Source organism: Folsomia candida, unplaced genomic scaffold (assembly GCF_002217175.1).
Source record: "Folsomia candida strain VU population unplaced genomic scaffold, ASM221717v1 Fcan01_Sc003, whole genome shotgun sequence".
Classification (NCBI taxonomy): domain Eukaryota; kingdom Metazoa; phylum Arthropoda; class Collembola; order Entomobryomorpha; family Isotomidae; genus Folsomia; species Folsomia candida.
In genome coordinates this window covers 7,932,020-7,959,751 of record NW_019091195.1, presented here as the reverse complement: position 1 = coordinate 7,959,751, position 27,732 = coordinate 7,932,020, and the positions used below count along the sequence as shown (strand labels likewise).

Below are 27,732 nucleotides of genomic sequence, written 5' to 3'. Positions count from 1 at the left end.
TAACCGCATGCGTATATTTGGCCAGTGCTGGCATTGTCATGCAAAAATGTCCCTCAATCACGTAGACGGCACTTATTGTCCGTCGTTAAATCAAAAGTGCGTATGGCTTGTGGCTTAGCATTCCTTGGGGAATTAGTGTCCCAGACAATGAAGAAGAAGGAGACGGTCGGGTTAGGGTCCCTTTCATAAGAAATAATAAGGTGCGTATTGTTCAATAAATGTGACCATTAGTAAGAAAAGAAAATATGTAGTAGCAGGAGAAATCCTTGACATATTGTTCCCTGATGTACATACGATATATGTCCACGACAAAATTTTTTGAAGCCCATCAAGTTGCATTGTTGCAAGAAGTGATAGAATTTCACACAACTCTAATTATGCATGCATACATTCGAACAGCTTTTCTCCTGGATTAGTAATTATATTGCAGAAATTGTAGACTGGTTATAAATAATTTGCAACGAACTAAAAATAAAATGAGACAACCTTGCAATAAATGTTACATGCCAATAATTAGCAAAAAAATCATCTGAATTGTTTTAAAGGCAATAAGTGGTAAGTGTAGCAAGGAGGCAGTGGTTCAACAGGGTCATTAAAACAAGGTGTTGTTGTGGAGCATGTCGAGGTGTAATGTTTCTTGATCGGATTCCTGAGGAGAGAGGAAAGTGTGGGAACAGAGGCAAGGTGGTAGATACGATTTCTACTACGACGACCGCACCGACTCCACGCCAGGAATGCAAGCCCTGCTTCGTCATATTTCGACGATGAGTAAAAGCCAGAGAGTTGATGTTGATACCTTTTCCATCGCTTTGTGAGATGACAATGTAACAAGAGTCCACATTTACAATGTGTGTACGCCAATTATTGTTGAGCCCAATAAAATGGGAAGAAAGAAGCAGAAGAACGAGACTACTTAGGAGGACAACCCTTCACCGACAGAATCACCGATCTTGATGCCCTTTGGATATGTTGTAGTCCTAGGTGAGTCTAGCAAAAGTGAAGAAGGATTTCATTCAATAGCCCCATTTGCGCCCGCCACACCCACTCAAAGGTGCGAAAATACCCTGTTTTGGTTCATTAAAAAAATCACCAAAAATCCAATTTTGGTCGGATTTTCACAATTTAAGCATTTTTGTGACCCTAGATAGTTGCTTTATCATATCCAATAGCAAACTCAACTTTTTTGAAATTTTGATTTTTTCGAAATCTACGAAATTTTCGAAAATATTCAAAAAATTCAAAAAATTGAAATTCATGTCGGATACGATAAAACAACCATCTGGGATCAAAAAGGTGCAAAAATTATCAAATTATCATTAAAAATGGATTTTTGGTGAATTTTTTAATGCGACCAGTTTGGCATAAGATTCCTCTTTGAGTGGGTGTGGCGGGCGCAAATGGGGCCATGGAATGAAATCCTCCTTCACTTTTACTAGACTCACCTAGGACTACAACATATCCAAAGGGCATCAAGATCGGTGATTCTGTCGGTGAAGGGTTGTCCTCCTTAGTGTGGCATCATATCTGCATGAGATTCTGTCTGTACCCACACGTACATAAGGAAGAAGAAGAAGATGATGAAGGAGTAAAGTAAGTGAAGGCAGGGTATGGACGGCATACAAATCAGAAGAGATGATATTGATGATGACTACTGCATGCTCACACGCTATACACACACATTTATATGTTATACTTCTTGTTATCTTCTTAAGAAGACTTCTTGTTTTGTATACGTGTGTTGGAAGCATGTGCATTAAATATCGTGGGAACGTGGGACGAGCGAACTTCTCAACGAACTCTTCGACGAGGAAAAAAAACACTTTTTTCCATTCGAGTAACTTGTAACCAGTGCTCCCTACATAACACCTGGCATCTGGATTCCCAGTCCCATGTGGGTAGAATTCCTCCACTTTCTACCCCACCAACCATGCAAAAGAGTTGCTGTCCCTCGTACGTTATATGGAAGGGTCGTTTTTTGGTGGTCGTCAGCCCAACACACGCTTAGCTGTCTTACCCAAACCTCACCCCATGTGCAAGTCGGGAGGGATAAAATGAGCTCGTGCGGTCGTCTCAACCACCAAACCTGACTTGGACCTCGGTTTGAACACATCTCTCTCTCTCTCTCTCGAGCTTATAAGACTTCAACGTGCTCAACCAATCTCACAAAATCTCACTTGCCACTCACACACATCTCAACAGTGAAAGTTTAAGTTGTCTCAACATTACAAGTTTTTGTTTCCTCCATCACAACTGAAATTATGGCTCCCTTAACTGAAATTTCTCGTTCCTTTGGACAACAATCTCCTGCGGAACCAATTTCTCGGACGATGCAATATCGCAAGGTAATTTGAAGTTATAATCACAATTATTACTTTTTTATCCGTTTTCTGAAAATAAGTTTCCAATCTGGTTATCGAGTAATACGGAACAGTTTCTAATCAGTTTTCTCTTATTTCAACAGATAACGAAGCCACTGTTAGAGCGACAACGCCGCGCCAGGATGAACCGCTGCCTGGATGAGCTGAAAGAAATTATGGTGTCCAGTGAAAATATGACTGATAAGTTTTCAAAGTCCATCGAAAAGGCTGACGTTCTCGAGCTTTCCCTCAAATACATTCAAACGCTTCAACAACAACACAATAAATTGATGAAGATCCAACAAAGTGGGGATGACGAAAGATTTCGCCAAGGATTCGCCCACTGCGCCCAGGAAGTGTCCAGAATTCTTGCCACGACCCGTGGCGTCGATATCCAACTGGGTTCCTCCATCATGGTCCACCTGGGTCACGCACTTAACCAAATCACATCACCTTCTTCATCTCCAGCCCCGTCGCCAAGACTTCCTCGACCTTCCTCCGTCTGCTCTTCGTCCTCTTCGTCCACTGGAGACTACAGACCTTACACGCCCCCTGCATCCCCCACAGAGTCTCACTTTCCCCAACTGTCTCCCCTCCCACTCAACATGTGCACCACAATCTCGTCCAATTCTTCAAACCCTTGGAGGCCTTGGTAATCCAATCTTTACTCAACTCAACCCGATGATCCTCCACAATAGTTATTTTTTTAAGTATTAATTGAAAAATATTTGTTTATATGTTTACGATTATTAGACTAGGTTGATAGATATTATTTACATTTAGTTTACTGGATAATTTAAAGCCAGAAAAAACTCTCACGTCCCATGTCTTTCACACATGTTAAACTTTGTTTAAAGGAGCTGTTTGTTGTTTTGTTAAACGCTTTGGCTGTTATTATTTAATAATATTATTATGTTCTCATTGTTGACAATCGATCTCTTGTAGAGTTATCTTGCCTTAATTATCTGTTAAGTGTTTGCCCAGTAGAGCTTAGATATAGTTAAATATGGCTTCTCGTAGCAATTAATCTGTTACGTAGGGAGTAGAGAATATGTCCAGACAATCATTAGACCAGGACAAGATTAGATGTTTTGTTTATGTGTTTCAATATCGTGTAGCTCACATCTTTTTGCTCCTGGTTGTTTGTATATTGTGAGTCAGTTTAGAATTTTTAGTGGTTAGGAGTTGTAGGTTAGTATTGTAGCATGTTGTGATATTCCGAGCCTTTATTTCACCAGGAGTTAGGCTATGCGATGACTGTGATATTTTTTTTATATTTATTATATTCCAATAATTAGGATAGCAAACTACGAGCTGAAAGACATAAAGTGAAGATGCTGAGTGCATGAAAATAATAAATACACTGAGTTTACTCAGTTGTTAAAACTAATTATTCTACTTGCTCTGATTGTGTAACATTGATTGGGACAGAATGTTGTGCATCTCATGTTTAACTTATTGCAAATTTATGAAGCATTGCATGGAGGCATTAAGCATGACATAATTCATCCATCAGTAATACTCAGAATTAAACACATCATTATTATATTGAGATAATCTACAATCTAAATACAAAAAGTGAGATGAGATGGGGAGTAAGGAAATTTGGGGAAAATGAGACGCTTGTCTTAATCCACGCTGTAGATTCATAGATTGAGGGTTCGTGCAGAATCTCTACATAAACCAAACGGTAGAATCACTCCGACTTGAAAACGACCCTGTTTTGCCATCTCTAGACGCTTTCACGTATATAAATCTTCAACAAGTCTTCACGCAGCTTCTCACATAAACGAAAAGATGACTCTTATTATGTCATGCATGGTGAGCAACGAAAATTTTCAGAGAATTTCGAATGACTAATTTATTTGGATTCAGAAATATGTACATACATACATATGTGTTTCACACACACAAGTGAAAGCAGTAAAATGTACATAGCAAAAAAATGACTGTTGGGTAACAACAGCTAAGATTCGTTCCCGTGATTTTGTTAAGATGCCGTAAATTACTTGACGAATTCAAATTACCCAATCGACAGGAGGAGGGGACCTTTACCTTTCACTCCAGTTTTGATCTCCTTTGGATATTTGTAGTACCCTATAATTCTACTTCCACCTACTGATTCCCCAGTACCACTGATTAACATTAAGTAGTTTTATTTCATGTCCCATTTTGCGCCTGCTACACTTCCAAAGAGCTAAGCAATTTTGACAAGATATGGGCATCCAAAAAGCTTAAATATGCTTCGCCCTTATTTGGATTCGTTTTTTTAGTGTCATTTCAGATGCATTAATTTATTCACACAATTACTTTGGAGCAGTTGATGTGTATGTAAGATTTACAAATTGTACCTACAAATCATATTAGCACTTGCAAGTTCTTACGTAACTTTCAATGGTCAATTTTATTATGGTTTTTATGGACATGGTAAGAGAGACAGACTTCAGTATTGTCAAATTACATGTCTATAAAATCTTCACATCAGCAGAAAACGTGCAAATTTAATACCGGCTTGTGCAATTTCATTTTTACGAGGGTAAAAACGAAGGGGAGCTGCTATATCTGCTGTGCTACCAGTAACGGTGAAGTTGTGGAGCGAATTCTTTATGCTAAAAGATGCATTCGTTGTACGGGGTGAATGCCTAGAAGCCTTTTCCTGTTTCATATCTGGTTGTCATCCCATCACCACATTCACCATTGGTTCCTACAAAAAGAAACTTCAGCTGAACTGGAACTCTTCCTATTTCACGTAACAGCTTATGAAAATAGACCACGCAATTTGCAAAATATTCAAATTTCCAGAAATTTAAATAATCATTAGTGCGTGTGACTCGTCAGTAAAAATCATGGTTCATCCAATGTGTGGCTTTCCTATCCAACGAGGTGCAACGTTCCTTGCAGTAACTGAAGTCGTAAGTTTCAACTACAACGGTGCACATTATTTGCAATACATTGTTGACGCAACATTCGGGCTATTTATATCTAGATTTTGGGAATTTTGTATCTAATACAAAATGCAGTTGCTCTCTCGATGTACGTCCCCCGTGCATATGAAGAATATGACATTAATACCAATGCTGAGAATTGGGTAGAGAAAGTCCCAAGAATTTGTAAGCATTATATACGCACTCAAATTGCAGAACAGCCAAAAATAATTTAATAGGCGATGCTACTGATTATTGACTGTTGTGAACTTTATGAATTGCTTCCAGATTCCACGAAAGCGACGATAACTCTGCTTAATTCTGCCTACTGGGCATCTACACTATTGTTGGGAGTATTGCTTTACCTTGCCAGTAAACAGGCAAGTATAGATACACATACAGTATTGTTGTGAGAGACTCGTATAGTCGTATCAAATAGACGACCAAATGCAGATTTAGGGTCCATGACATTAAAGCTTCTTTATCTTATGATTGCAGAGAGATTTACGGAAATGTCGAACGTGGTTCATTCTCACCTGCATTCTGACCGTCCTGTTCATAGTGGACATAATGATGCAGTCGTTCTCACTACGAGCATCCATGGCAGAAATTGCATCACCCGTTGTGGGCACCTTACTGTCAACTTACATGGCGTGGGTTGTTTTAGTGTTCATGGACGACATTCGTCAAGGAGGATGTGCTCCGATAAAATCTCATGGCGAAATCGCCTCATAGTTCATTTTTTAACAACAATGTAGGATAACAAATTCGTGTACAGTGCTACCAAAATTGATCGAGTGTTTTTTTCTTTCTATGATAATTGACTTGTTTGTTATTTTTATTTATATTTGTATGGAATACACTATTAGATGAAATATACAACTAATTTTCAGGCAGAACGCCTAAATGCAATAAAAGTATTATAACACTCATTATAAATCTCTAGTCCATTCCATTCAACAATTCTGAAAGGAAAATGGTGAGAACTTTGGCTATTGGAAATCCATGCTTGAAGCGTAAAGGCCTTGCACGGAGGTATTGATCTCGCATCCTGATTGAGCGCTGGAAACCGATAATGGGGATCCGTAAGAGTACGGACTTGGGCAACTGGAATATTCAGAAGAACTGCCAGATATTTGACGATCCCTGCTATGAAGCAATTAATAATATTTTAGTTAAAGCATAGTCTCTGATAAAAGTTGAGGGTGTAATAATATTCCTACGCAAGAATTGGAGGTTGAGCGACTTGACATTGTGTGTGCCAAATGTAGCCTTTCCGCATCATATCCCATTTGAAATCAATCAGTTCTGGTAAAATGAGAAATTATTCTATTTAGTAATTCCCAATTTTACTGTAATGCAACTCGTGATAATCTCACCTTTTGTGTCCCTCAATCTATGAAACGCGTTTTCCTTCGGAATATTGGGAAACAAGTATTTAAGATGGTCTGAAGATAAAATTCGTTCTTCGAGAGGATGATCTTTCAACTCTTTCACCTCATACGGTGCAAACTTTTCAACTTTCCTATCTGAAATTGTCGTCGTCTTATTAAGTTATCTGAACCTGAATATTAAGTAGGTCAGAGATATATGCTCAATTTTAGATACCTCTGTGATTATACCAGGCCACTGTAATGGCTCCCAAAATGGCCTCGGAAAAATAAAGAATAAATGTCCCTTCAGGTTTACTTTGCAACCGTTCGTAAAGATGTTCTCTGGTTATGAATCCTTCAATGACCTCCGTCGCCCAGTAGCAAGGAATGGTCGTGTTGTCTTTTGGAAGTTTCCTTTCCTTTTTAGTACTTGTCCTTCCCAATGGCTTGGGCTGATCGTCATTTGCACTTTCGGTGTCATCCTTGGAGGCTGACTCACAAAGACGTTTAATTGCATAGAGCCAAGAGTGAAAGGTAACTCTTTGTGTCTCTTCTTTCGATTTGCTTGTTTCCGGGGTTGGCCTCTTAGAGATGCAACAATCAACTTTGTTTTCAAAAAACATTTGCCATGTTACCTGTCCAACATGATTACTGGAAAGTTTAAAAAATGTTTTATATTCTAGAATTATAAAATTATCATTCTTGACAAATTTGTACATCTTGCTAATATCGTACCCCATCAACTTTTTCAGGAGAAATTGTTGGTGTAAAGGAGACAATTGTCGGCGAGTTTGCAACTTAAAGACAGAACTTAAAACTTTCATTAGACTTTCGGGGTTAACTTCTTTGGCGACCTCAAAAGAGGCCCGATTCGGAACAGCGAAAGCATTGTCCCACAGAATGCACGCCCATGCATCTGCATACTGACTCGGATGACAAGTCACGATAACTGGAAGTGACGTAGTCCATATCTATGAGGCCAAACACATATATTAGAATGACCATAATTTATTTATTTATAGATACTCAAATTGTTTTTTTTCAATTCTTAAACGATTACCGTGAATGACGACATTTCGGGTGCAGAGAAGGTGGTGGAGAAATAGAAACAGTATTTCTTCGTAGTAACAAATTGATCATCTGAATCTTTCTGTCCTTTCCCTTTCTGATCAGCATTTTTGCGTTTATCGGGCAAAGTAATTCCAGAAAACGTGGTTCCAAACTTCTCGTTCTCATTACACATTTCCATTTCGTTGTGCGTCAATTGTATTGATGGTTTCGGTATGTACATTTTATTAGCGTGCAGTTTTTCCACCTCCAGTTTGTCTATCAACATAGCTTTCACCGCTAACGTGCTACTCGGGATGATCGTGCTTCCAACTAAAAGCTGAAGCTTAATCCCTTGTTTAATCGTGCTCTTCAAGCGGAGAATTTGTGGGGGCTGTGTTTCCACGAGAAAGGTTTTGAATACTATTGCATACATTAGTTGGTCGAGCTGCAAGGATTGAATGTTCAATTATGAATAAAAAATGTGCAATGAAAATTTTGATGATAACTCCATATCGTTTTTTGTACTTCAGCTTTGAATCCATTCACAATTTGAGTTACTGCCTCACAATTTTCCCCATTTTCTGATAAACACGCTTCAATACGGGGTCTGCACTGAAGCTGTCGGTTGAGCTCGACCACTCCCGTGACGTACGTTTTAACCAGGGACGAAATTCTGTCCAAGCTGTGGCTCATGTCGCCCATCCCATTTGCTTCATGTCTTTGTTCGATTTTCCTGATGATAAAAGAGCACACTTTACCCTTTGCATTTTGTAAATTGGAATCAAAGGGAAAATCATGAGTGGGTACCATTCATCAATCAATTGAATCAACTCCACCGAAAATGTAGAAATCTGCGAAATTGCATTCTTGATGTGTGACGTGAAGTTGGTTACATCGCGTTTCAGAGAGGCGACCTTCAACAGGTTTAAGCTGTTTTATCAAATAGTTTATCAGCGACAAAATTTAGGATCTCACTTTTTCAATCAGTTGAGCTCGTTTCTGATTCCAAGTGGCTTGAAGTGCATGCACTTCTGTTTGAACTCCTCCATTTCGTGGGTTACATTCTGAAGCAATGTGGATATCGACTAACCCAGTTATTATTATTATTATAAAAAAATAACTCAAACGTATTTATTGCGCGTCACTAAATGCACTTTGATATGTAAAAATACCTTCGAGACCATTGAGATTTTCTCGTAGCTGGACCAACTCCACAATGGTATCCTGCATTTGCAAGCGAATTCGATTGATTTCTCCGATGTGGGTGGGTTGACCGGTTGAGGTGAGAACGACTTTGTGAAGGCGACTGCCTAAGCTATTATACCTGGACGTTACGGAGAGTGGATTTTGAGGTGTCATTGAGCCACTCGTCCCTTGGGTCGGTGGGGGTGGTGCACAACCGGTCTTTAGTTTAATCATTTCCAATTCATAATCCAGACAAGATTTGATAGCGCAGAATAAGCCGACAGGGTTTTCTTGGAACTTCATCTGCACAAATGAAATACAAATTATGCGTGGTGCCAAGTACGCTATGCATTGCGAATATATTATTACAGCCAGCTCTTCCGTTTCTTGTTGAAGCTCGAAACCCATTGCAATCGTAGAGTTGTCATTCTCAAGTCTCGCAGAGTCGAGAATATTATTTGCCGATATACGCAAATCATGCACAAAATTGAGCATAAACTTTTCAAAAAACGGTAAGTCGTCCGAGTTTCTTGGGTTTGCATTCAATCGGAGCTCACTAATTCAAAACACATATTACACATTTGTCTTTATATTCTAAATGCTTATAACTTTTAGCAATAGGCTTCGATACTTACTTTACATGAAATTCGAGCCATACAGAATTCAGCCTAAATCGAATGCTTATCGGAATTCCTTGACTTTTATAAAAACTCCAAACGTCTCCAAATAAATCCAAACTTAGGACTTGATCCCACTGGCTGTGACACTGTGACACCATGTTTTCGTTGCACCTTTCGTTCTCAACGCAATTACATAAATATTCTAGTGAATACAACACCAAATAATAGCTACTCCATTGGTAAAGTTGTGCTGTCGACTGAACCACAAGCGCTTTGCAAATTTATTTTCTATGCATCTATCCTACACATAAATACGTACCTAAAGATGAACGTGAAGTGCGAGGAGGAATACCATGATTTTCATAACCATGTATCGCCTGCATTTATCTCGTATATTGACGATAATAAACATCCTACTCTGCGGTAATGCACACCAGGCTCATCGTTATTCGTAATTATGTATGCACATGACAGCCATCGCATGGCAATGGGGCGAAGCCATCTAAGCGAAAAGTTTTTAGCGACATTGCTCCAGAGCTAGGGCAAATGTAGCGAGGTTGATAATTCTGTGAAGCAATGCCAAAAATCTATTTGTATTGCAACTGAAAACTAATTATGTCCTGACATGTTTCCTTTGAAACTTTAAACTGCTTAGATCAGAAATTTTGTATATGAGTTTAGTAGTTTTGTATTCCACCAATTGGGTTTCGCCACAATGAATCCAGCTTAATAGCATCTGACGAGCGAGCCAAAGTGGATAACATTTCTGCGAAAAGCTCTGCAAAATTATTTGCTCTGCGTGTAATATTTGTTTGAATCATAGGAGGAATTAGAACTAACGGCTTGTTGTTGTCATTGTATTTGCGTTGTTTTATTAAACATGATACAACAGTCGATAACATAGTACAGAAATATCATCATTTTAATTAAACTATCAATTTTCTCAATTTGTGATTCACGGAAGTTCTGGGTAAGAATTTGGAGATTAATTGGAAAGTGACAAGAACATGGAATTCAATGAAATCGCAGTAAAAACATTCGTCTGGAAAATGAATTGATTTGTCACTACTTATTTGTACACATATTTAACAGACAAGTGCAAAACCACAAAAATTTGAATAAATATAAATATCATATAAATATATTTTTAGGCAGCAAATCATTATGTATGGCAAATTCAGTTCGAGTATTTAAGTACATTCACTTGAAATTTGATACTTATATGGCTTATAGAGATAGTGTTCATACGTACGTACGTATACATTAAAGTTTAGATAAATTATATCCACAATATTTAAGCATGCTCAACGCTAAACACATTGGTAGTTATCATGCATTGTGTGCATATTATTTAAACACGATAAGTAAGAAGTAATAACACCAAGAGCGATCCCTTGCAATGTCACGGGCAAGTACAAATGTCATACATACAACGTTGTATGTTTTAATATTATAGAGACTTTATCCATAATTAAATATATGTACAGAAATAAATTGTCACCTGCGTTTACGTTGCTACATTAAAATATATCGTTCATATTTCTTACTCATATTTATATAGAAGCTGTTTTACGATACTATCTGTATGTAAGTATACGCAAATATATTTCATGATATCAACTTCTAATATTATTAGTACTAACACAGATAAGCAATAAGGCATCCACACTATGAAATTGAGTTCTATTCTATCATGTAACTTACTTGTCAAGCAACGGTAAATTCACGGTTTTCATGACCCAAATTGAGAAAATCAATTTGCGTCTCTACCCCAGTCCAACTTGGACTGAGACTTTCTTTAAATTCATAGCATCATTTGTCACTTCATCAATTTATTGAAGAAACCCAAGCGTTACCTAGATACATACGTCAAGGAATGGTCACCTCAGTCAATTAAAATTCAAATCGGCGAGCTGATGTGCGTCACAAATTCTGCGTAGGGTTCGTGTTTGATCATTAGATTACTGCTTGATAATAATCAGGTTAGATTCTTGGAAATCTGGGTTACCTAATAATCGTATCTTACCGCATTCCAGTATCAGCAAAATGTTGCAACCTGGAGGCACTAGAAAAATAGATGGGGATACAAAAGTTCGAAAAAAGACAAAGAACGGACAGCGCAGAAACAAAAGCGGAGGGATAAAAGTCAGAGTTAAGCTCCCACCCATAGAATCATATGAAAAAGACGTGGAGTTCCGGTACTATTTTCATGAAATAGATAAATGCGAATCATATAATGATAAAGGATTGTTATAACACAATCTAGGGCGGAGGGCCCTGGCCGCATCATCGTTCGTTTGGAGAGACTGATGGTAAGTTTGAGTAATAAAAACAGCTAATTATTTGAAAAATATAAAACTTATCCACATATGTCATACATTTTTTATGGCAGGGATCAGATCGAATTCGTTTGACGGATGCAACCTTCATGGCCCGATTACTGGAAAAGTTGGAGGAAGAAGAAAATAGTGCTTGGGTGAAACGAACAAAGGCTCGAAAAAAGGATGAGCAAGTGAGGTAAAGTCAAATGATAATTCTGAAGTAATGATACATGTCATTGAATGCAATTCTGTCACTGAAATAATCTTTGATGCCTGCAAAATAGGTCAAGAAAATTAGCAATCGATGGTCTCATGGATCCTGAAGAAGACATGCGCGACCTATTCAAGCACCCTGTGTTCAGGTCAGAAAGCCTCAACTAGTCTTGATGACCTCAAAATTATGTAGACACATATTTATACACGCACATTTTATACGCAGGGTAAATCGTGTTTTGAAACGATTGGCTTTATTCGACCAAAATATGAGCGTCGGCCAGCAAATCAACTTGCCTCCAATTATTCCAGTTGAACCTTTTGAAATTGATGGTTCTGGTGCTGTTTTCAAAACATATCCTCGACATGCAGAGCTGAAAAGTGAAGGTTGGTTGAAAATTACTTACTATTTATAATTGCAATGTTTCGTACTTAGCAAATATTACATGCATGTGCAACAAAAATTTACATGCTACAGCTCCTTCTGAGGATAATGAGTCGCGGGTGGACGTTTCTATTGCAAATACTGATGTAGCTCCTACAGAAATTACAACCCAATTAATTCCAACAATCATTGAAGATGGACCAGGTTTTTCTGAGGGAGAAGAAGAGGAAGAAGAGGTATAGCTTAAACGTGGGCTTTTATTATGTTCCAAGGATTGAATGTTTAAGGAACTTGCACAGCATCATAATAACAATTATCACACAAGTAACCTGTTTTACTCAGGAGGAAGATAACGAAATGGGCTCTACAATTGTCCCCTCGGGCATATCCATAAACGACGCCGCTGGTGCAAATCGTTCCGGATCAGTGAAATCAGTGAAATCTACCCGAAGTGCGACAACTACTCAGAAGGAATCTTTGTTGGTCATACCATCATCGCCAGGCATGTCACTGACAGCTCTGCAAAAAAATTACGGAATTCCTCCAGCTGAAGATATGAACAAATGGGAGGGATTCAGATCGGATTTAGTCGATACTATTTACACGGACAGCAACGTAGTTAACATTCTTATCCCTATATCATAAATCCGTGCAAGCATGCATACACTTCAAATACTATAATTGACATAGGGCGGAGTATTGCAGCTTTACCAAGAGGCTGAAGAAATTTTGGGCGTTTACGACCGAGAAAACCTTTCTGTTGACGAATTTGTTGTCAAACTAAATCGAATGATGGGAGCATCGGGTGGAGCATAATAGCACTTAGCAGATGCGCGATAAGTCATAAATGCTCAATACAGTTGCATCAGGTTTTTGTATTTATTGTTGCGATTTATTACTTATGAAAACTTAAGTACAAACATCTTGACTAGCATAACATATTATATATGGCAAAATTATAACTTTTTGTAGCAAGAAAATATCACAGAAACTGAGGTAAATAATAAACTAAAGCTGTCGAGTCTAAAGGTTGATCCATGGCTTTTGCTATCAGGAGATCTGTTCCCAAAGCACTCTCTTGAATTCAAGAATTTTTCAATGGAATGATAGAGGTGCCGTCTCATCCCAGGTCCATTTATGCCATGATTCTCCTCTGGGTAGCTCTGAAGTGATAAATTGCATGAGAAAAGGTGTTCCGAGAGAAAGTATGAGACAAGTCATGAGTCATGATGATTGAAATTAGCAAAAAATTTAACATACCAATTGATTAAACATAATATCTGCCTGCTCCATTGCTCTTGCGAGCATCATTGAATGTTGATAGTGGACATTATCGTCCGCATTTCCATGAATGAGAAGAAATTGCTTCGTTTTGATGTTGCCCAAATTGTTCATTACGGAGGAAGAGTTGTACCCTAGCCAGTTGTCGTCATCTGTAGGTAGTCCCATGTATCTTTCCGTGTATATCGTGTCTGAAATAAATTGAGTTAGGTATTCATGTAGGTTCCAGATTGTTGGTGAATAACTTGCATTTTTCTGCTAGTTAATTGTTTATGCAAATATGTACCGTAATACAACCAACTAGAAACTGGTGCCACTGAAACTCCACACTTGAAAATATTTTCATAGTCCTTTCCGAGGACCATCGCGGTGACATATCCTCCATAAGACCAACCTAAGCAGATAGATCGTCAAGCGGAAAATCAAACCATCAATTAAAATACTAATTCTGCAAAATGTAAGACCAACCCCAAATCGCAGTCTTGTTGGCATCAATGTAGGAAAGTGTGTTCACCAGGTGCCTAACATGACATAACAGGATTACTTATGAATAGTCTAATTTTTGGTAAAATATTTCTTGCATGTACATATATAAGTTTGTACTTTGTGACAAATATTTGGTCCTCAACCTCAACCGAGCCGAGATTTCTATAAACGGCGAATTTCAGGTCAGTAGACTGTCTTCCCGATCCACGTGCGTCAATTGAACCGTAAATAATTCCCTGTGAGCTCGCAAGATAAGTTCCCCAGTCTACCTTAAAATCCTCAGAAATTTTCTGGGAATCTGGGCCCGCATATCTAAATTTTAATATTTTTCTAACTATTAATGAAACTTGTGTGCTGTAGTTGAATAGTATCAACAAACGTTTTTTCTTACACGTCAATCAGGAGCGGATATTTTTTACTTTCGTCAAAATTTGGTGGCAAGTATAATCTAACTTTAGCCTTGAATAGCCCGTCAGCAATATCGACTTCCACGTCTTTTGTGGTGGGCAGCAATTTAGTCTCGAGTCGTTCACGAAGGGCAGAATTTGTCATCCAAATGTGAGCAACACTATCGTTCTATGCATAAAAACGTACATCTTGTCCGGTTTTCTTAACCCAATTAGCAATGATAATCTAAATTACGTACGGATCTCCACTTTGTCGTGATTTCTGGAACTCCGGGACCTCTACAAGAGTGCTGATATAGTTGATAATTTGCACTAAATGAAAACGAATGAGATCTGCAATTTTCATTTTCTTCGGTTTTCAAGGCACAGCTAATACAAACTGGAGAAGAGTTTGCCCCTTCAGCGTTAACCGAGTATACATGGCGCTCACTGGCGTTGGCGTGCATTCCGGAACCTACAAAGTAGCTGAAACAATAATAATTGTGAGATTACGAAACAAATAGGATTAAAATACCAGGAGCATTATAATTACATTTTATTATTTGCCTCATCCCATCCCAGAATCGAGTCGACATTGAATTCACCAGACGAAACAGTCCGAACATGGTTATTGCGATTGGACGTAGACACGGCCACAATGTGGTTGTAAGATTTACCGGTGGCACCACTGCCTTGAGCAACAGGTTGTATTGTAAGGAAAATGGAACCATTGGAACTTATTGTTGGAGTATGTGCATCAATCCATCCATTTTTTTGGGAGTAATTATAAATCTTAAGTGAATAGAAAATCCATTTTTTAAGTTAGGCGTGGTCCAATTTACATTACAACTGAAATTGATCATGACTTTGAGTCATTACCTCTACACATCTCGAGTCTTGGCAATTACAATAATTCCAAACAGACTGACTTTGGTGACGATTCATGGTTTGGAGAATTAAATTATTTGGAGTGGCAAATGTTACGGCAGCAATATAATATTGCAAACTAATCATTACAAAGTAACGTTATGAAGTGATTTCACGCAGACCATTTAACATTAAAATTTTACCTTTTGTCCTGATCAACAGGATACACAATTTGTGTGTGACTTGTTGGATTGTTCAATTTCACGATATGAAGTGACACGACAGGATTATCCCTGCCAGCCTAAATATTTTTTGTTATTCATTTCCATATTACTCAATCTTATTTCGTGTAGAATTGATACTAAATCAATATGTGCCCATACCTTCGGGTATCGCAAAGGCTCATATGCAGGATACGCCGTTTCTCTCACGCCTGGTTCGCCGTAAAGTGGCCACTGGTAAAATTCTACCTGGGAATCGTTAAATTTGACGAAGGCCAGGTTGCTGCTGTCTGTCGAGAACCAGAGGGCAACAGGACTTCCGAACATTTCCTCTGCAAAATGACGATTAGGTTTTAGGTTGATTTTTTGTAATCCATGTTTTAGAAGTCACCATCAAAAGTATTTTGCATATTTTTATAAGCACCTTCATAAACCCAGTCTGAAATTCCATTAAAAACAGCATCATTTCCATCGCTGGTAATTTGCTCGGAAGTATCAGATTGGCCGTGGCTGCTCTTATAGTAAATGTTATTCATGTAAATGAACACAAGCGAGTGTAATGTTGGAGACCATTTGACAAGCTGCAGTTCTTCTTGTGGTTTTGTCTCAAACCCTTTTGGCTGTAGAATTGTAAAATCCCTGCATACCGATTTATGCGAAATTATTGATGATATGTAATTGGCAGAGATAAATGTTTTGAATATTCAGGTAAATTTTCCTTACCCGCTGCTAATATGATAAATATCATACTTGGCTAGATATGAGTGACGCCAGAGCTATTTGGTACAAGGATTTATTAGTAAATTGAAGCGCAGTCAGTACTAAATCATATATTCTGTCATGCTTATTGACTTGTATGCATGCATGTAATGATAAATTCGCTAAACTTTTACTTACACTTCTCCGACTATGCTCCACTAAAATATACTCATTATCGGCAGAGAACGATAACCCCAGACCTTGATTGCCCTAATAAAGCAAGATGAAACGAGACATTAATATTAAACTTAAATATTAAACTTAGTCATTCATAGCCTTGTGAAATCACATGATTATCAACTCTGATATTAAATATTTACTGAATGCTTACAAATCTTTCTTCAAAAACTGTTCGTTCCACCACCGTTCTATTACTTTTTTGAGCTACATTGTATTCCCACACATCACTGCCGGAAATCACTCTTAGCGTGTCATCTAAATATTTGAAATGAACAAATCAAATATTACTATTAAACTACGAATATATATGCCTTTACTTGATCCAGGAATCCACAAGCCTCCAAACCCTGAAGCCCCAAGAGTGTTTCTCAAGACATCGTCAAGTCTCACGGGCGATTTTTCTTGTTTAAACGACTCTCTACTTTTTGGGGGCAGAGCTGATTCTGCCACCAATATCACAATGAGAAGGAGGGTGACAGAAATTGGCAGATTAAAAATGTACATGTTTTTCTTTCTTTCGTCGATAAGTACGTATGACACTTTTTTTTACAGAACGGGTGAGCAATGTGAATTGAACACTTATGACTTAACTAAATATGTGCACACACTAGGCAAATTGGTTACTCCGTCCTCCCACCATTAGATTGACTACGCGAGGGTTGAATACACAAACCAGAATGAAATTTGCAAATGATTCCTCCACACCAGTGCCAATTGTGCATCAATCATTGGAAACAGGTTATCCTGAAACCTAACCAAATGTTCGTACGATACAATGCATTCTGCACACGCACATTATTACCAGCACTCCTGCTGAATCTAAAGCTATTGGTTTAGTAGGAATCAGCGACAAGTTGGTTTGGTTTCATACCACATTGCCTCAGGGAGATTATTCTTCCCATATTCAAATTACTGCGATATGGTTGACTATATAACTTATTTAAACACAAGATGCAATTAAATGATGGTTTACATACTGCCAGCTGAACGAGAAACACCAACACCCACTTTTTTTTAACAACTAAATTCCATTATAGGAGTTGATTGCAAAAATTTTATGGATCGTGTGCTCAGCGTTTGTTTTATAACCAACAATAAAAGAATACATTCTTATTTTAGATGACAGAAACTTTGCATACAACACACAATCGCAATATCAATCAAACAGTGTGGTTGCAATAAAATTAATAATTATGAGTTGTCCAGCAGTCAGCAAACGGCATTGTTGGGGGTTTATTTTCGGGTATTCAGCATTTAGCATACAATGGGAAAAGTTTATTTGACTCCTAAATCAAACCAAGCAAAAGTATACGAGGAGAGTTTAGACAATTTTACATGAAAGCATTCAACATACTTCCATATGTACACACGTAAGTATGATATTTACTTGCGAATTAGGAACAATGTACTCATGTATCTTTCTAATTTGAATAAAAAAATATGTATGCATTTGAATTCAGCCCACTAAAATCCCATCTCATATAAAATTATTTTTCACGACATGAATTTTAGCGTGCAGTATAATGAAGTTTGCATGTGGTGAGGACTCCTCACTGAGGAGTCAAGTTCAAGCTCAAGCACGTAAAAGTATAGCCTCGCTCATATTATTTATTATCACAACTTACCTGCTAGTTTCTCTTTCATCAATTAAACAAGCAACATTTTCTTATCATTGTGGCAAATATATGAAAGTAAAATGACAATGAAGTCCAAATTAGGTTGTTATACTACAGTCGTCAAATTAGTAGTAGAGTGTCGACGTAAGCGGACAAATGTAAAAAAGACTCGTGAAATTTCATACATGGTATCGCTAGTTAGTTAGAAAGCGAATATTCTTCTAAAGGATATTGAGAAAGTGCAAAAATGTAAACATGTGAGACAAGAGGAAAAATGATTTTACATTGGTTTAGACAAATACCATTTTATTTTGTAATATAAAAACCAAAGTATGTGTAACTTGGCCACATATGCAGCAACTTGAAGGTTATATACCGGAATTGCATACCAACATCCAATGCATTCGCCTATTTACTCGCCGTAATTATATGTGCATCACGTTCATACAAAACGATACTGTGTTTCTATTGCAAAACGCCAAGTTAGATTTTTACATCGTAGCCAACTCCTCACATTTAAATAATGAAGATAAACTAACCGCAGATTTAAAGCGCTACGTTTTCCATTTAAGACATTTCCAAGTTATTTCTGCCCAGGGGAATTGAATACAATGGACATGGCTCGTCCGTATATTTTTTCATCAAGTTATTAAAGCTTGACTCTAGGCGCTACAGGATATTGATATTACTCTGCTGTATTCAAATTGAGGTCGCTAAAGCTGAGTTCATACGTAACATTCGTAATGTGCTAAACCGATGTGCGTGCTGCAAAGCATTCTCATATGTAAATACATACGTATGCACATGTGTACATACTACGTGGTGTTGATTGTGTGAGATGGACATTAACTAAGAGGCCAGTTTGACGGATACTCCTACATATTCCTTCTACTGCATGTTATTCCTACTCATGACAATAGTCAGTTCATAGTAACTTGAGCATTAAAATTGACAGTACTTAAAAGTTAGCTGCCTACGAACGAATGCATATCATCATGACACATGATTCAGCATGGATGTGTCACGTTAAACTAAAGTAACTGCTTATATAGACCTTAACAACGCAACAACAACGGCCTGTCAATATTAAGATTCAACCTCTCATTAGTCACCCTTTAGTTAAGCTAAACTAAGGTCGCACTTCCTTCCTTCTTCAACTTGTACGTGCATATGCGTCTTCAAGCAACCCTAGTTCTAAATATCTAATCGTGTAGTGTTGTCAGTTAGTTTTTTAACACGTTGGAGGAGGAAACTGTTGTCAGACTCCTCGAAGGATCAACTTTCAGTTTCAAACGTCGTCTACATTACCATTTGCTCTCGTAAGTCGAAGTAATCGATTTGAAAAATCAAAACTAAAATATACTTTATCAGTTCATCTGTTGTAGATTTGTCACTATTTGTGGGGGTAAACCTAAGACAGAAGTGAAGGGATTTCACATTTTTCATCCTTTTACGCTCACGTGAAAAAGGTGACTATCCATTTTCTAAATCGCGAGTCCTTCTTAAAATTAAAAAAATCAACTCTGTACTTTCATTTTCAGTTAGAGATAATGTGGCTTAATCGCTTATTATTCATTTTTTTAATTCATGCTAGCCATCACAATTTTGACCTATTCTGTCTGGTTGAATTCTCCCAAATCATTTTGTTGTACGAGGGTTGAAAATTAAATCAATTTCATGGTTATTATTCTGGCTTCTTCTAACTCAACCTTGTTATGTTGAATTAAGCAAACAAACAAACACTGCAAGCACAGTACATTTTTACAAATTTGAGGTGGTCTTTGCCAAGAGAAGATTAATTAACCCGCATTTTTATATTTTGTACTTATTTAATCTTGCATGTAAAAATATTAGATTTTAGCTATACACATACAACCATTGATCCCTAATTTCTTATTCCATTAAGCAAATTAACATTTTCATAGCTAATCTCACTCCTGTTAGCTCAGCTACTCGGAATTAAGTATAAATCGTTAAAAATTGAAGAGATAGGTGCACGCCGTGTAAACTTCTTATCATACATACATAATGCATAATATGTGTGTACACGAACATACATGCATAACGATTAGAGAGCTTCATCTTCATACATCGGTGAGTTGCATCTTAATAAATATCACCGCACAACACCTCTGATTTTATCTAGTTACGAGCTTCAGTTTCTATCGCTGTTGTAAATATGGGAAAGATTAGTTGGTGTAAAAAAGCTGAATGAAATTTTTACCACTCGACACGACGCATATTTCAATTAAATCTGTATCTCTCAGCTCGTAACCTTCCCACGCTGACTGATATCTTAAGTGGCCATTTCAAATCATTAAGATATTGTTAATACGGAGCTATCTTGCTTCGTTTTCATTATTTAATAAATTGTTCGTTCAACAGTGCGTGAAAATGGAGTGCAAAGCAATGTGCGGAAATAAACTGGGCTCAGACCTGAGTGAAATCTTGGAAAAGCGACAGGCTCGAAGTGAGCTATCTGAAGAACAAGCGGAAAGCATTCTACAGCAAACGCAAGACACGATTGATCACTCGAGAATGCTCTCGAGGAAGGAAGTCAAGGAGTACAAAAAGCTATTCTCGAGGTACGTCTTACTTTATGTGACAATTTCGGGTACCACTAAGATAGAAGTACTTGTCACTAAATTCCCAATTTGGGAGACACATTTCCGGCGAAAAATTAGCTCGGGGTTGGTCTTACCAAATAACATTACCACTGCTTCCAGACTTCCTGTCATCATAATGGCAAGAAGGCTGAAATGACTTTAGTGACAAGTATATTACTGGGATTGGCAGCTCTAAATGTAGAACATTAGCTTTATTTGTAGTCTTCTCACTTTACAAATTCAGAAAACAAACATTTGGTAAAGCAAATAAGTTGTAAATAAGACTAAAACCACCAATTTCGTTAACCAGGAACTGGGGATTCCTAACCTAACCTAAAACGTTTTTCTATAAACCATACTGTGACATTTTTACAGTAGAGTTTGATTATATATGGTTTAAGCTGTAAATATGTGGTAGAAATACAGAAACAACACATATAATTTTGCGTTGTTTGTTTTCTATATTAGATTTGACCACGATTTAGATGGCTTTTTGGACATCGAAGACATGAAAAGAATGATGGAAGACCTCGGTGCCCCTCAAACTCATTTGGCTTTGAAGAAGATGATAAAAGAAGTAGACACAGATAATGACGACAAAATTAGTTTTAATGAAGTGAGTTTCTTAACTTTCTAGTCCCGAGGAGATGATCCATTATTATTATTAAATTATGTTGAAACAAGTGATTAGTCTAACGATGATGGGGTGATGTTTGCCGTTTAGTTTCTCCTCATCTATCACAAAGCCAAGGCGGGTCAGCTAGAGGTTGACGGCGGACTTCATGCTTTGGCGAAGATAACAGAGGTGGATATCACTGAAGTGGGGGTTGTTGGAGCCAAAGGCTTCTTTGAATCAAAGGTAAACACGTGGCGGTTATGTACGTGCATGATTTACAGACCTTGCGTCGTACATATTGTACCAATGTTTTCGTTTTCTCTTGTAGATTGAACAATTAAAAGCACAAAACAAATTCGAACAGGAAGTAAAAAATGAACAAGAAGAAAAGCGCAAGGCTGAATCGGAAAAGAAACAAAAGCGTATGGAATTTGCACAAAAGTATGCATTTTTCGAACAAGTTACACTTACTCCAGGGCCCGCACAATAATTTCATGCAATGTGTAAATTATATAGTCAGTCAGGCACCGTAGTTCAACTCTCATTATTATTGCTTCAAACTATTTACTGTCGATTTTTAAAAATTGTATATTTCAATTATGGTTCCATATGGGATCATTTTATATGATTAATTTTACGAGGCAATAGAATAATATTTCTTGGATGTCTAATCTCAAAAGCGTATGCAAATAATTTTATAATACGTATTTTACTATTGTGTAGTCTAACATTCTCTGAAGTGCAATAAAAAACTTCATTTTTATCCAATTCTGTTATCCAAACCTTGTTTCTGCTTTCATCTTGGTGTTTTTGTTTGTCAGAAGATTAATACTCGGAAACAACACATTAATTATTTGCTCGAAATCAATATTATGTACGATAAAGTTGCCAATTTTGAGATAAACTAGTTTATCTCCGCACAAAGGAACCGATTCATCACAATTAATCAAGAGCATGCAATAGTGACACATTAGCCAACATCCTCCAAATCCGGCCAAATGATGGATAAACCAATTATCGCCGGAAAACAGTTGCCTAACGTCGCTCCCATCCATCTCATTCATTAACCTCACGTCAGATTACAGAAATTGAATAAAACTCTACCACATCCGATGAATTTCCCGTAATTCAATATCTGCATAATGGGTTTGTGACCGTGGATGAAGTGCCCCAAAGACATGCCCTCTGATTGAGATGAGACGCAGCCAGACGTACATTTGTGCATGTGTAGTATCGACCAAGTAGACCTGTAGAGTGGAGATTCATAATGCCTTGTTAGTTGTTGTGACTCGATAATAGACGATAACACCTACACGTTCTCGTAAGCACATCATGTCAAGCAATCAGCCTCCGATATAAACATACAATATAAATTAATTGCAAATGTTCGTGACTTGGCATGGTTTACGTGTTGTTGAATTGCCTTGAATTAAATGATGATACAAATAAATACCCAGAGCACAGGGTAAGCAGGAGAAAGAGAGCAGAACTTCGTCGTAAGAACCAGAAGAGGATTACATGAATGCATTAGAAAGCGTCCTCTCGGTGCATTTGTTTGTGGTCATAAAAGCTCTAACGCTTAATGGTAATAATAATACGAGAGATCAACCAGCACAAACGGTTGAATTAGGCCTAATGGCAAAAATGAGATACGACGCGCCCAGCAGTAATGAGATAGCCTGGAGAGAGTAATAATACTTGCACACACACCTGGAAACTTTCTCAGTTTCTGGCAAACCAAGTAGCTTTCTGCATAACCATCGCTGCATACATATGAAAATACACATGAACAAGGTTTCCTGGTTTTCGTTAAACACAAAAATCATAAAAAGCCATAAGTGCACTCCTTTTTTTGCCAGGTGCTACTGCTTTCCGCACAAAAGTCAAACAGTTTCAAAGTGAATCTCTCTCGTTTACTAGCTTGTTGCTTATTTTGGGGGACATACTGGCTTACATCATCTTCATGACGGGCAGTTTATGCAAAGTAATCATCCAAAACGAGTCCAGCAAGCAAGGTGTCAAACTTCACGTAACTTTACGTTCACATCAGCATCTTGTTCTATAATAAATCCGGAATGCTTTCTCACAAGTTTTGTATGACATGAAGCAGACTGGATTGCCATTCATCATACTAATTACATTATCAGACATTATCGTGAAGATATTTTAAGTTACACAAACTCGTGGAATTGCGATTGTGTTTGATTTGGTGAGTGAGTGTTGCCCAGTTATGTTTGCCGAGTGTAATATATACATGTAACCATTACAAATAATAATTCTGTTTTCCGTTTCATCCTGTGCAAATGTCAGATAAGAGTTGGTTTAGTTTGTAAAATTCATGACATGGGGTGAAATACAACCGCTTGCATTACTCACATATTCCAAAGAGCAAAGCAGTTTCGTGATTGCATGTCCTCGATATATTTTTAAAATTATTATATACAAATCCCGACGCAATAAATTGTGCTTTAAAGTTCGCTAGTGGTGAGTGGATCGTAAATTTAAATCTGAAAAATAACTGACCGTTTTCAGTCAAGTGAGTCACTCAGTGCGAGTTTGAGTGGGGAGTTATTTTGCGGGCGCTGATATTACTTTGCAGTTAATTTCCTGCAAGATTCGTGTGCTTCTCGTTAATTTCACCTTTAAGATTGTTTGAGACGAACGTTCTTCAATCGTTTATTTATCTATTTTTTTAGCCGAGACAATAATGAAATCCATTTCGTCCAAAATTTATTTTACTAAATAACAATGAACTATATTTTTTACATTTCATAAGATCCTATTAAAAATTATGGTGATGAGTGGATTTATGGGTTTTGTGGGTGTGGGGCTCCTATTATTTCTGGGGGGCAGTAACGGCCAAAATCTCGTCAATCTGACAGCACCACGAAATGAGTCGCTGACAACAGTAAATACTTGTTGTGCAATCGATCTTCAAAGCGATATTCCAGTGAAATGTGGGAATCAGGACGATCAAATGACCTCGTCGGCATCTCTGACAGTCCCAGCTCATTTGATGGCTGAGAATACAAGCTTCTCTTTTGGGTGAGATTTTTCATGCGTAACACTCTTAAAATGACACTCGTGTACACATATTACATAAATACAAAAATACATGCATAGTATTTATAAAATTTGAATCAATCAATGCTTGTTCATACTTAGGTTGGCTGTTCGTCCTATAAATTGTTTGGATGGTGAACATGATACTGTTGGAATGATTTGGAATATTTCTGCAGGACGAGGTGCGTCATTTTTCCTGAATAATGGCTACCTTAAACTTATAGATCACTACTTTCATCAAGACGAGTACTGTATTAACGGGTATGAAATATAATGAGCCTGCATGTGTGTATGCATAAAATTACAAAAAAATATCAAATTCAAGTTTTTCATTGTAACTGCAGGAAAAATGCAACGACTTTAGAAATCTCTGTTTGTCCTCAAAATTGCAAAGGGCCACGTCCATGCATTGTTAAATGCTGTGGATTGCATCAAGTATAATTTAATTTAATCGACTTTTTAGTATTACAAAGAAATTTATAAAAAAATTATCCGTAAAGGTCTACAATTTCGCCTTCACGCCAAACTCCCCTCAGAGAGGATGTCAAAATCCGAGTCCGGAGGGGAATTATTTTTCTCCAGTGCTGTACAAAGATTTTGAACACGAATCCCTAAATCCTGGACAGCTTGCCCCACACTACATTGAAAAATACCCTTCCACCTTCAAGTACCAGTGTCATGAAAATAAAACGACGCTATTTCTGTTTCCTCGCACAGCGCAAACTATTGCAAGTCACACTGGTTTTAATGTAACTGGTCACCCATTTAAAATTAGAGATGATGGAAAAATCTTGTATCGAGAGCAGGACGGAGTTTGCGCCGTTATTGATCCCTTATCCATGAATATTTGCGTAGATGCAATCACAAATTTCGCACCGGAATTTACATCCTTTAATAATCATCCTGAAGAGCTCGTGATTTTCTTGTGCTCACTCAAACCAAAAGATGTAAGAATTCATACAATATTTAATTGGTGAAAATATTAGTGATTAGTAGATAAGCACATCTTTTACTTCGTGATTTGCAGGGAGAAGCTGAAGAAGGAGGTGATTAGAGCGTTTTTTTAGGATGACACATACTTAGAAATGTTAAAAATGCTGATTTATCCTTTTGCTAGGATTCTTTTATGGTAGTTTAATGATTGGGAGCTCGGTTTTTCTGCTTTTAACTATCGCTGTCTATTTCATGCTATGGGAAAGACAAACGGTTCACGGGTTTCTACCAAATACATGATAAAAATGAAATAATGCTCAAAGTAACAATTATAATCATACATTACTTGATCCCATTTTAGGTGGACAATTCTATCGCACACGATCTCCCTCTTTCTCATGTACATCTTCCTGGGCACCTCACACATCCTGCGTGTAACGATCGGTCATTCCATTCTCAACACACAGTTTTGTTTTGCGATAGGTTGGCCAGACTTCAAAATTTCTAATCGTAAAAGTAACAATTTTAAGTTTATGTACATATTCTTAGGTTTGCTGTGTCACTTTTTCTTCTTATCCACTTTCTGCTGGCTCTCCATGATCAGTATTGGTATACTAATATATATTATATTAGATAATATATATATTATATATATATTATATATATATTATATTATATTATATTATTATATCTAATATTATAATATCTAATATATAATTAGATCTCTGGCTAACATTTAGGTAAGTTAGGTTTAGTAAGGTTTCCAGTGTTAAATTTGTCCTAATTGAGGTGTTTTAATCGTTACACTGCAAATTTAGGGCGATAACACCAAGAAGAGGAACCAAGTCAAAGGGATTCAAGCGTTACACCTTCTACTCCGTTGTGGGGTGGGGGGTTCCCGCCATAATTGTGGGGACGGGGTGGACGCTAACTAAAGAACATCCGTGGGTTACTCATGATTTTGCGCCTAGTGTAAAATAAAAAATAAACATTGAATGCATAAATTGCAGTGAAAGGACATGCGGCACGGTGATAACTCCGGGATATGGAATAACTTCCTGCTATTTGCAAGAGAAAGCATTGGGAGCTTATCTTTACTACCCGATCGCGATGATGATTGGAATCAATCTCCTCTTTTTTACAGTGACATCAGTAAAGTTGTACATGTATCAAAACAGCACTAAAATTGCAACTAAGGATGACACCCAGCAGCAATTGTGAGTACATATATCAGTAAAACTACATTATTGGCCAAGTGAATAAATCAATTAAATTTTAACTTTTTTGAATTTAGCTATCGACTGTTCTTCAAGCTATTTTTTGTGATGGGAATTCTGTACATTTTTGAACTGATTTCGTGGGTTATTTCTGGCTCTGGCGTCTTTTGGTACTGGGCAGCTTTTGATTGCTTGAATATTCTTCGAGCAGTTGCAGTTTTCATTATTTTTGTGTGCAAACCCGACATCCTTTGGGCTTTGGAGCAAAATTACCCTTGGATAAAGCGTAAGAGCATAATTTCTCTGACATAACCATATTTTTCTTACCGATCATGAAAACGAAAAGTGGCAAATACTAATATTTTTCGACTGTTTGAAATTGATAAACTAATTGTTTTTTTATAGCAATACTCATCCCGTTCGCATGCATCACACGCAAGCAGCGCACGTTTTCTCAGCGACGTGAATCAGAGTCAATTGGGCTTAACTCATCTCTCAGCACGAAACAAAGTACTCTTCGAAGCACGAGTCGAAATATCAGCAGCCGAATAATGGATTAATAATCTCTGGCCGAGCACAACTGACATTTCTGCACTAATTAATCTGCTATAAATTTGCTGGAAAATGCCAAAACAATTTTCTGAATAGATTATTACAACTATTGTAATTACACGTTATGCTTATGCAATCTCAGCTAGAAATTTTAATATCGTGCCATAGTTAATTAATATGCATACACAGAATATTTAGATTCTGCACGTTATCTCAAACTAAACTTGTACATAATATGAATCTGTTTAACTCTACGTTTGTGCTAGTATTCCCATGCAACCCTAGTCATGAGACATATTCCTAATGCTTGGTATTATTGTGCTTCCAATCCAAAGGATTTATCACAATGTACAATACATCGATATGTACGCTTAATAAAATGTTTAAAACTTGACACTTGTGTAACATATCCATTAAATGATTCGACGTACAAACACACACCTTTTCAATAAATGGGGTAAACAAATGATGCAATTCACCTCATCATTTTATTATGCGGCTCCAGTTAGTTGGACATTGGA

General features: G+C 37.4%; 7 protein-coding genes across 12 annotated transcripts; 5 read left to right on the top strand and 2 right to left on the bottom strand.

The window, feature by feature from the left end:
• The first annotated feature begins 2,034 nt into the window (after positions 1-2,034).
• On the top strand, positions 2,035-3,747 carry LOC110846715 (enhancer of split m7 protein). Its single transcript, XM_022093546.2, has 2 exons — positions 2,035-2,342; positions 2,462-3,747. The coding sequence occupies exons 1-2, from the start codon at positions 2,259-2,261 to the stop codon at positions 3,011-3,013; spliced, it is 636 nt and encodes a 211-aa protein (XP_021949238.1). The 5' UTR covers positions 2,035-2,258; the 3' UTR covers positions 3,014-3,747.
• Positions 3,748-5,027: 1,280 nt separating this feature from the next.
• Positions 5,028-6,193, top strand: LOC110847261. The gene is made up of 4 exons (XM_022094170.2): positions 5,028-5,269; positions 5,344-5,467; positions 5,570-5,661; positions 5,780-6,193. The coding sequence occupies exons 1-4, from the start codon at positions 5,204-5,206 to the stop codon at positions 6,014-6,016; spliced, it is 519 nt and encodes a 172-aa protein (XP_021949862.1). The 5' UTR covers positions 5,028-5,203; the 3' UTR covers positions 6,017-6,193.
• Positions 6,101-9,931, bottom strand: LOC110847260 (signal transducer and activator of transcription 5A). 3 transcript variants are annotated; one of them, XM_022094168.2, is made up of 12 exons: positions 9,525-9,931; positions 9,259-9,445; positions 8,877-9,192; positions 8,680-8,789; positions 8,512-8,618; positions 8,230-8,437; positions 7,715-8,149; positions 7,390-7,625; positions 6,890-7,305; positions 6,661-6,810; positions 6,505-6,589; positions 6,101-6,430 (listed from the first exon to the last, which is right to left on the bottom strand). In XM_022094168.2, exons 1-12 carry the CDS (start codon positions 9,665-9,667, stop codon positions 6,274-6,276), a joined length of 2,550 nt encoding a protein of 849 aa, XP_021949860.1. In that variant the 5' UTR covers positions 9,668-9,931; the 3' UTR covers positions 6,101-6,273. The 3 variants fall into 3 exon arrangements, with proteins under 3 accessions (XP_021949860.1, XP_021949861.1, XP_035705730.1); XM_022094169.2 differs by having other exon boundaries at positions 6,101-6,427; XM_035849837.1 differs by having other exon boundaries at positions 8,680-8,768.
• A 996-nt stretch (positions 9,932-10,927) lies between these two features.
• LOC110847381 lies at positions 10,928-13,425 on the top strand. 2 transcript variants are annotated; one of them, XM_022094315.2, is made up of 9 exons: positions 10,928-11,450; positions 11,546-11,707; positions 11,776-11,821; positions 11,902-12,026; positions 12,115-12,192; positions 12,270-12,430; positions 12,522-12,664; positions 12,771-13,043; positions 13,119-13,425. In XM_022094315.2, exons 2-9 carry the CDS (start codon positions 11,556-11,558, stop codon positions 13,242-13,244), a joined length of 1,104 nt encoding a protein of 367 aa, XP_021950007.1. In that variant the 5' UTR covers positions 10,928-11,450; positions 11,546-11,555; the 3' UTR covers positions 13,245-13,425. The 2 variants fall into 2 exon arrangements, with proteins under 2 accessions (XP_021950007.1, XP_035705686.1); XM_035849793.1 differs by having other exon boundaries at positions 10,928-11,707.
• Positions 13,285-17,749, bottom strand: LOC110847380 (venom dipeptidyl peptidase 4). Its single transcript, XM_022094314.2, has 16 exons — positions 16,926-17,749; positions 16,760-16,863; positions 16,567-16,638; positions 16,393-16,445; positions 16,094-16,308; positions 15,832-16,001; positions 15,652-15,749; positions 15,461-15,587; positions 15,135-15,373; positions 14,842-15,067; positions 14,587-14,771; positions 14,313-14,507; positions 14,178-14,230; positions 13,996-14,103; positions 13,689-13,900; positions 13,285-13,591 (listed from the first exon to the last, which is right to left on the bottom strand). Exons 1-16 carry the CDS (start codon positions 17,110-17,112, stop codon positions 13,385-13,387), a joined length of 2,451 nt encoding a protein of 816 aa, XP_021950006.1. The 5' UTR covers positions 17,113-17,749; the 3' UTR covers positions 13,285-13,384.
• Positions 17,750-19,151: 1,402 nt separating this feature from the next.
• Positions 19,152-22,214, top strand: LOC110846058 (EF-hand domain-containing protein D2 homolog). 3 transcript variants are annotated; one of them, XM_022092672.2, is made up of 6 exons: positions 19,152-19,543; positions 19,610-19,693; positions 20,610-20,809; positions 21,299-21,446; positions 21,555-21,689; positions 21,775-22,214. In XM_022092672.2, the coding sequence occupies exons 3-6, from the start codon at positions 20,619-20,621 to the stop codon at positions 21,934-21,936; spliced, it is 636 nt and encodes a 211-aa protein (XP_021948364.1). In that variant the 5' UTR covers positions 19,152-19,543; positions 19,610-19,693; positions 20,610-20,618; the 3' UTR covers positions 21,937-22,214. The 3 variants fall into 3 exon arrangements, with proteins under 3 accessions (XP_021948364.1, XP_021948365.1, XP_021948366.1); XM_022092673.2 differs by having other exon boundaries at positions 19,596-19,693; XM_022092674.2 differs by lacking the exon at positions 19,610-19,693.
• A 912-nt stretch (positions 22,215-23,126) lies between these two features.
• On the top strand, positions 23,127-27,605 carry LOC110846655. The gene is made up of 13 exons (XM_022093476.2): positions 23,127-24,491; positions 24,612-24,770; positions 24,854-24,944; positions 25,010-25,456; positions 25,537-25,555; positions 25,627-25,723; positions 25,804-25,925; positions 25,992-26,051; positions 26,164-26,182; positions 26,261-26,386; positions 26,453-26,659; positions 26,737-26,945; positions 27,065-27,605. Exons 1-13 carry the CDS (start codon positions 24,238-24,240, stop codon positions 27,217-27,219), a joined length of 1,965 nt encoding a protein of 654 aa, XP_021949168.2. The 5' UTR covers positions 23,127-24,237; the 3' UTR covers positions 27,220-27,605.
• The last annotated feature ends 127 nt before the right edge of the window (positions 27,606-27,732 follow it).

Bases quoted from the DNA above. Each gene is read 5' to 3' on its own strand.
- LOC110846715 (XM_022093546.2), top strand. From the start codon at position 2,259: ATGGCTCCCTTAACTGAAATTTCTCGTTCCTTTGGACAACAATCTCCT. The intron at 2,343-2,461 runs GTAATTTGAAGT...TTATTTCAACAG, and splicing joins GGACGATGCAATATCGCAAG to ATAACGAAGCCACTGTTAGA.
- LOC110846058 (XM_022092674.2), top strand. From the start codon at position 20,619: ATGGAGTGCAAAGCAATGTGCGGAAATAAACTGGGCTCAGACCTGAGT. The intron at 20,810-21,298 runs GTACGTCTTACT...TTTCTATATTAG, and splicing joins TACAAAAAGCTATTCTCGAG to ATTTGACCACGATTTAGATG. The intron at 21,690-21,774 runs GTAAACACGTGG...TTTCTCTTGTAG, and splicing joins AAGGCTTCTTTGAATCAAAG to ATTGAACAATTAAAAGCACA.
- LOC110847261 (XM_022094170.2), top strand. From the start codon at position 5,204: ATGGTTCATCCAATGTGTGGCTTTCCTATCCAACGAGGTGCAACGTTC. The intron at 5,468-5,569 runs GTAAGCATTATA...AATTGCTTCCAG, and splicing joins AGAGAAAGTCCCAAGAATTT to ATTCCACGAAAGCGACGATA. The intron at 5,662-5,779 runs GCAAGTATAGAT...TTATGATTGCAG, and splicing joins TTTACCTTGCCAGTAAACAG to AGAGATTTACGGAAATGTCG.
- LOC110847381 (XM_022094315.2), top strand. From the start codon at position 11,556: ATGTTGCAACCTGGAGGCACTAGAAAAATAGATGGGGATACAAAAGTT. The intron at 12,193-12,269 runs GTCAGAAAGCCT...TTTTATACGCAG, and splicing joins TTCAAGCACCCTGTGTTCAG to GGTAAATCGTGTTTTGAAAC. The intron at 13,044-13,118 runs GTAGTTAACATT...TAATTGACATAG, and splicing joins CTATTTACACGGACAGCAAC to GGCGGAGTATTGCAGCTTTA.
- LOC110847260 (XM_022094168.2), bottom strand. From the start codon at position 9,667: ATGGTGTCACAGTGTCACAGCCAGTGGGATCAAGTCCTAAGTTTGGAT. The intron at 6,590-6,660 runs GTGAGATTATCA...TCATTTTACCAG, and splicing joins TAGATTGAGGGACACAAAAG to AACTGATTGATTTCAAATGG. The intron at 6,431-6,504 runs GTAGGAATATTA...ATTGCTTCATAG, and splicing joins GCTCAACCTCCAATTCTTGC to CAGGGATCGTCAAATATCTG.
- LOC110846655 (XM_022093476.2), top strand. From the start codon at position 24,238: ATGGTGATGAGTGGATTTATGGGTTTTGTGGGTGTGGGGCTCCTATTA. The intron at 24,945-25,009 runs GTATAATTTAAT...TTATCCGTAAAG, and splicing joins AATGCTGTGGATTGCATCAA to GTCTACAATTTCGCCTTCAC. The intron at 26,946-27,064 runs GTAAGAGCATAA...GTTTTTTTATAG, and splicing joins AAATTACCCTTGGATAAAGC to CAATACTCATCCCGTTCGCA.
- LOC110847380 (XM_022094314.2), bottom strand. From the start codon at position 17,112: ATGTACATTTTTAATCTGCCAATTTCTGTCACCCTCCTTCTCATTGTG. The intron at 14,508-14,586 runs GTAAGAAAAAAC...ATTAAAATTTAG, and splicing joins TATCCGCTCCTGATTGACGT to ATATGCGGGCCCAGATTCCC. The intron at 13,901-13,995 runs GTACATATTTGC...AATTTATTTCAG, and splicing joins TTCTAGTTGGTTGTATTACG to ACACGATATACACGGAAAGA.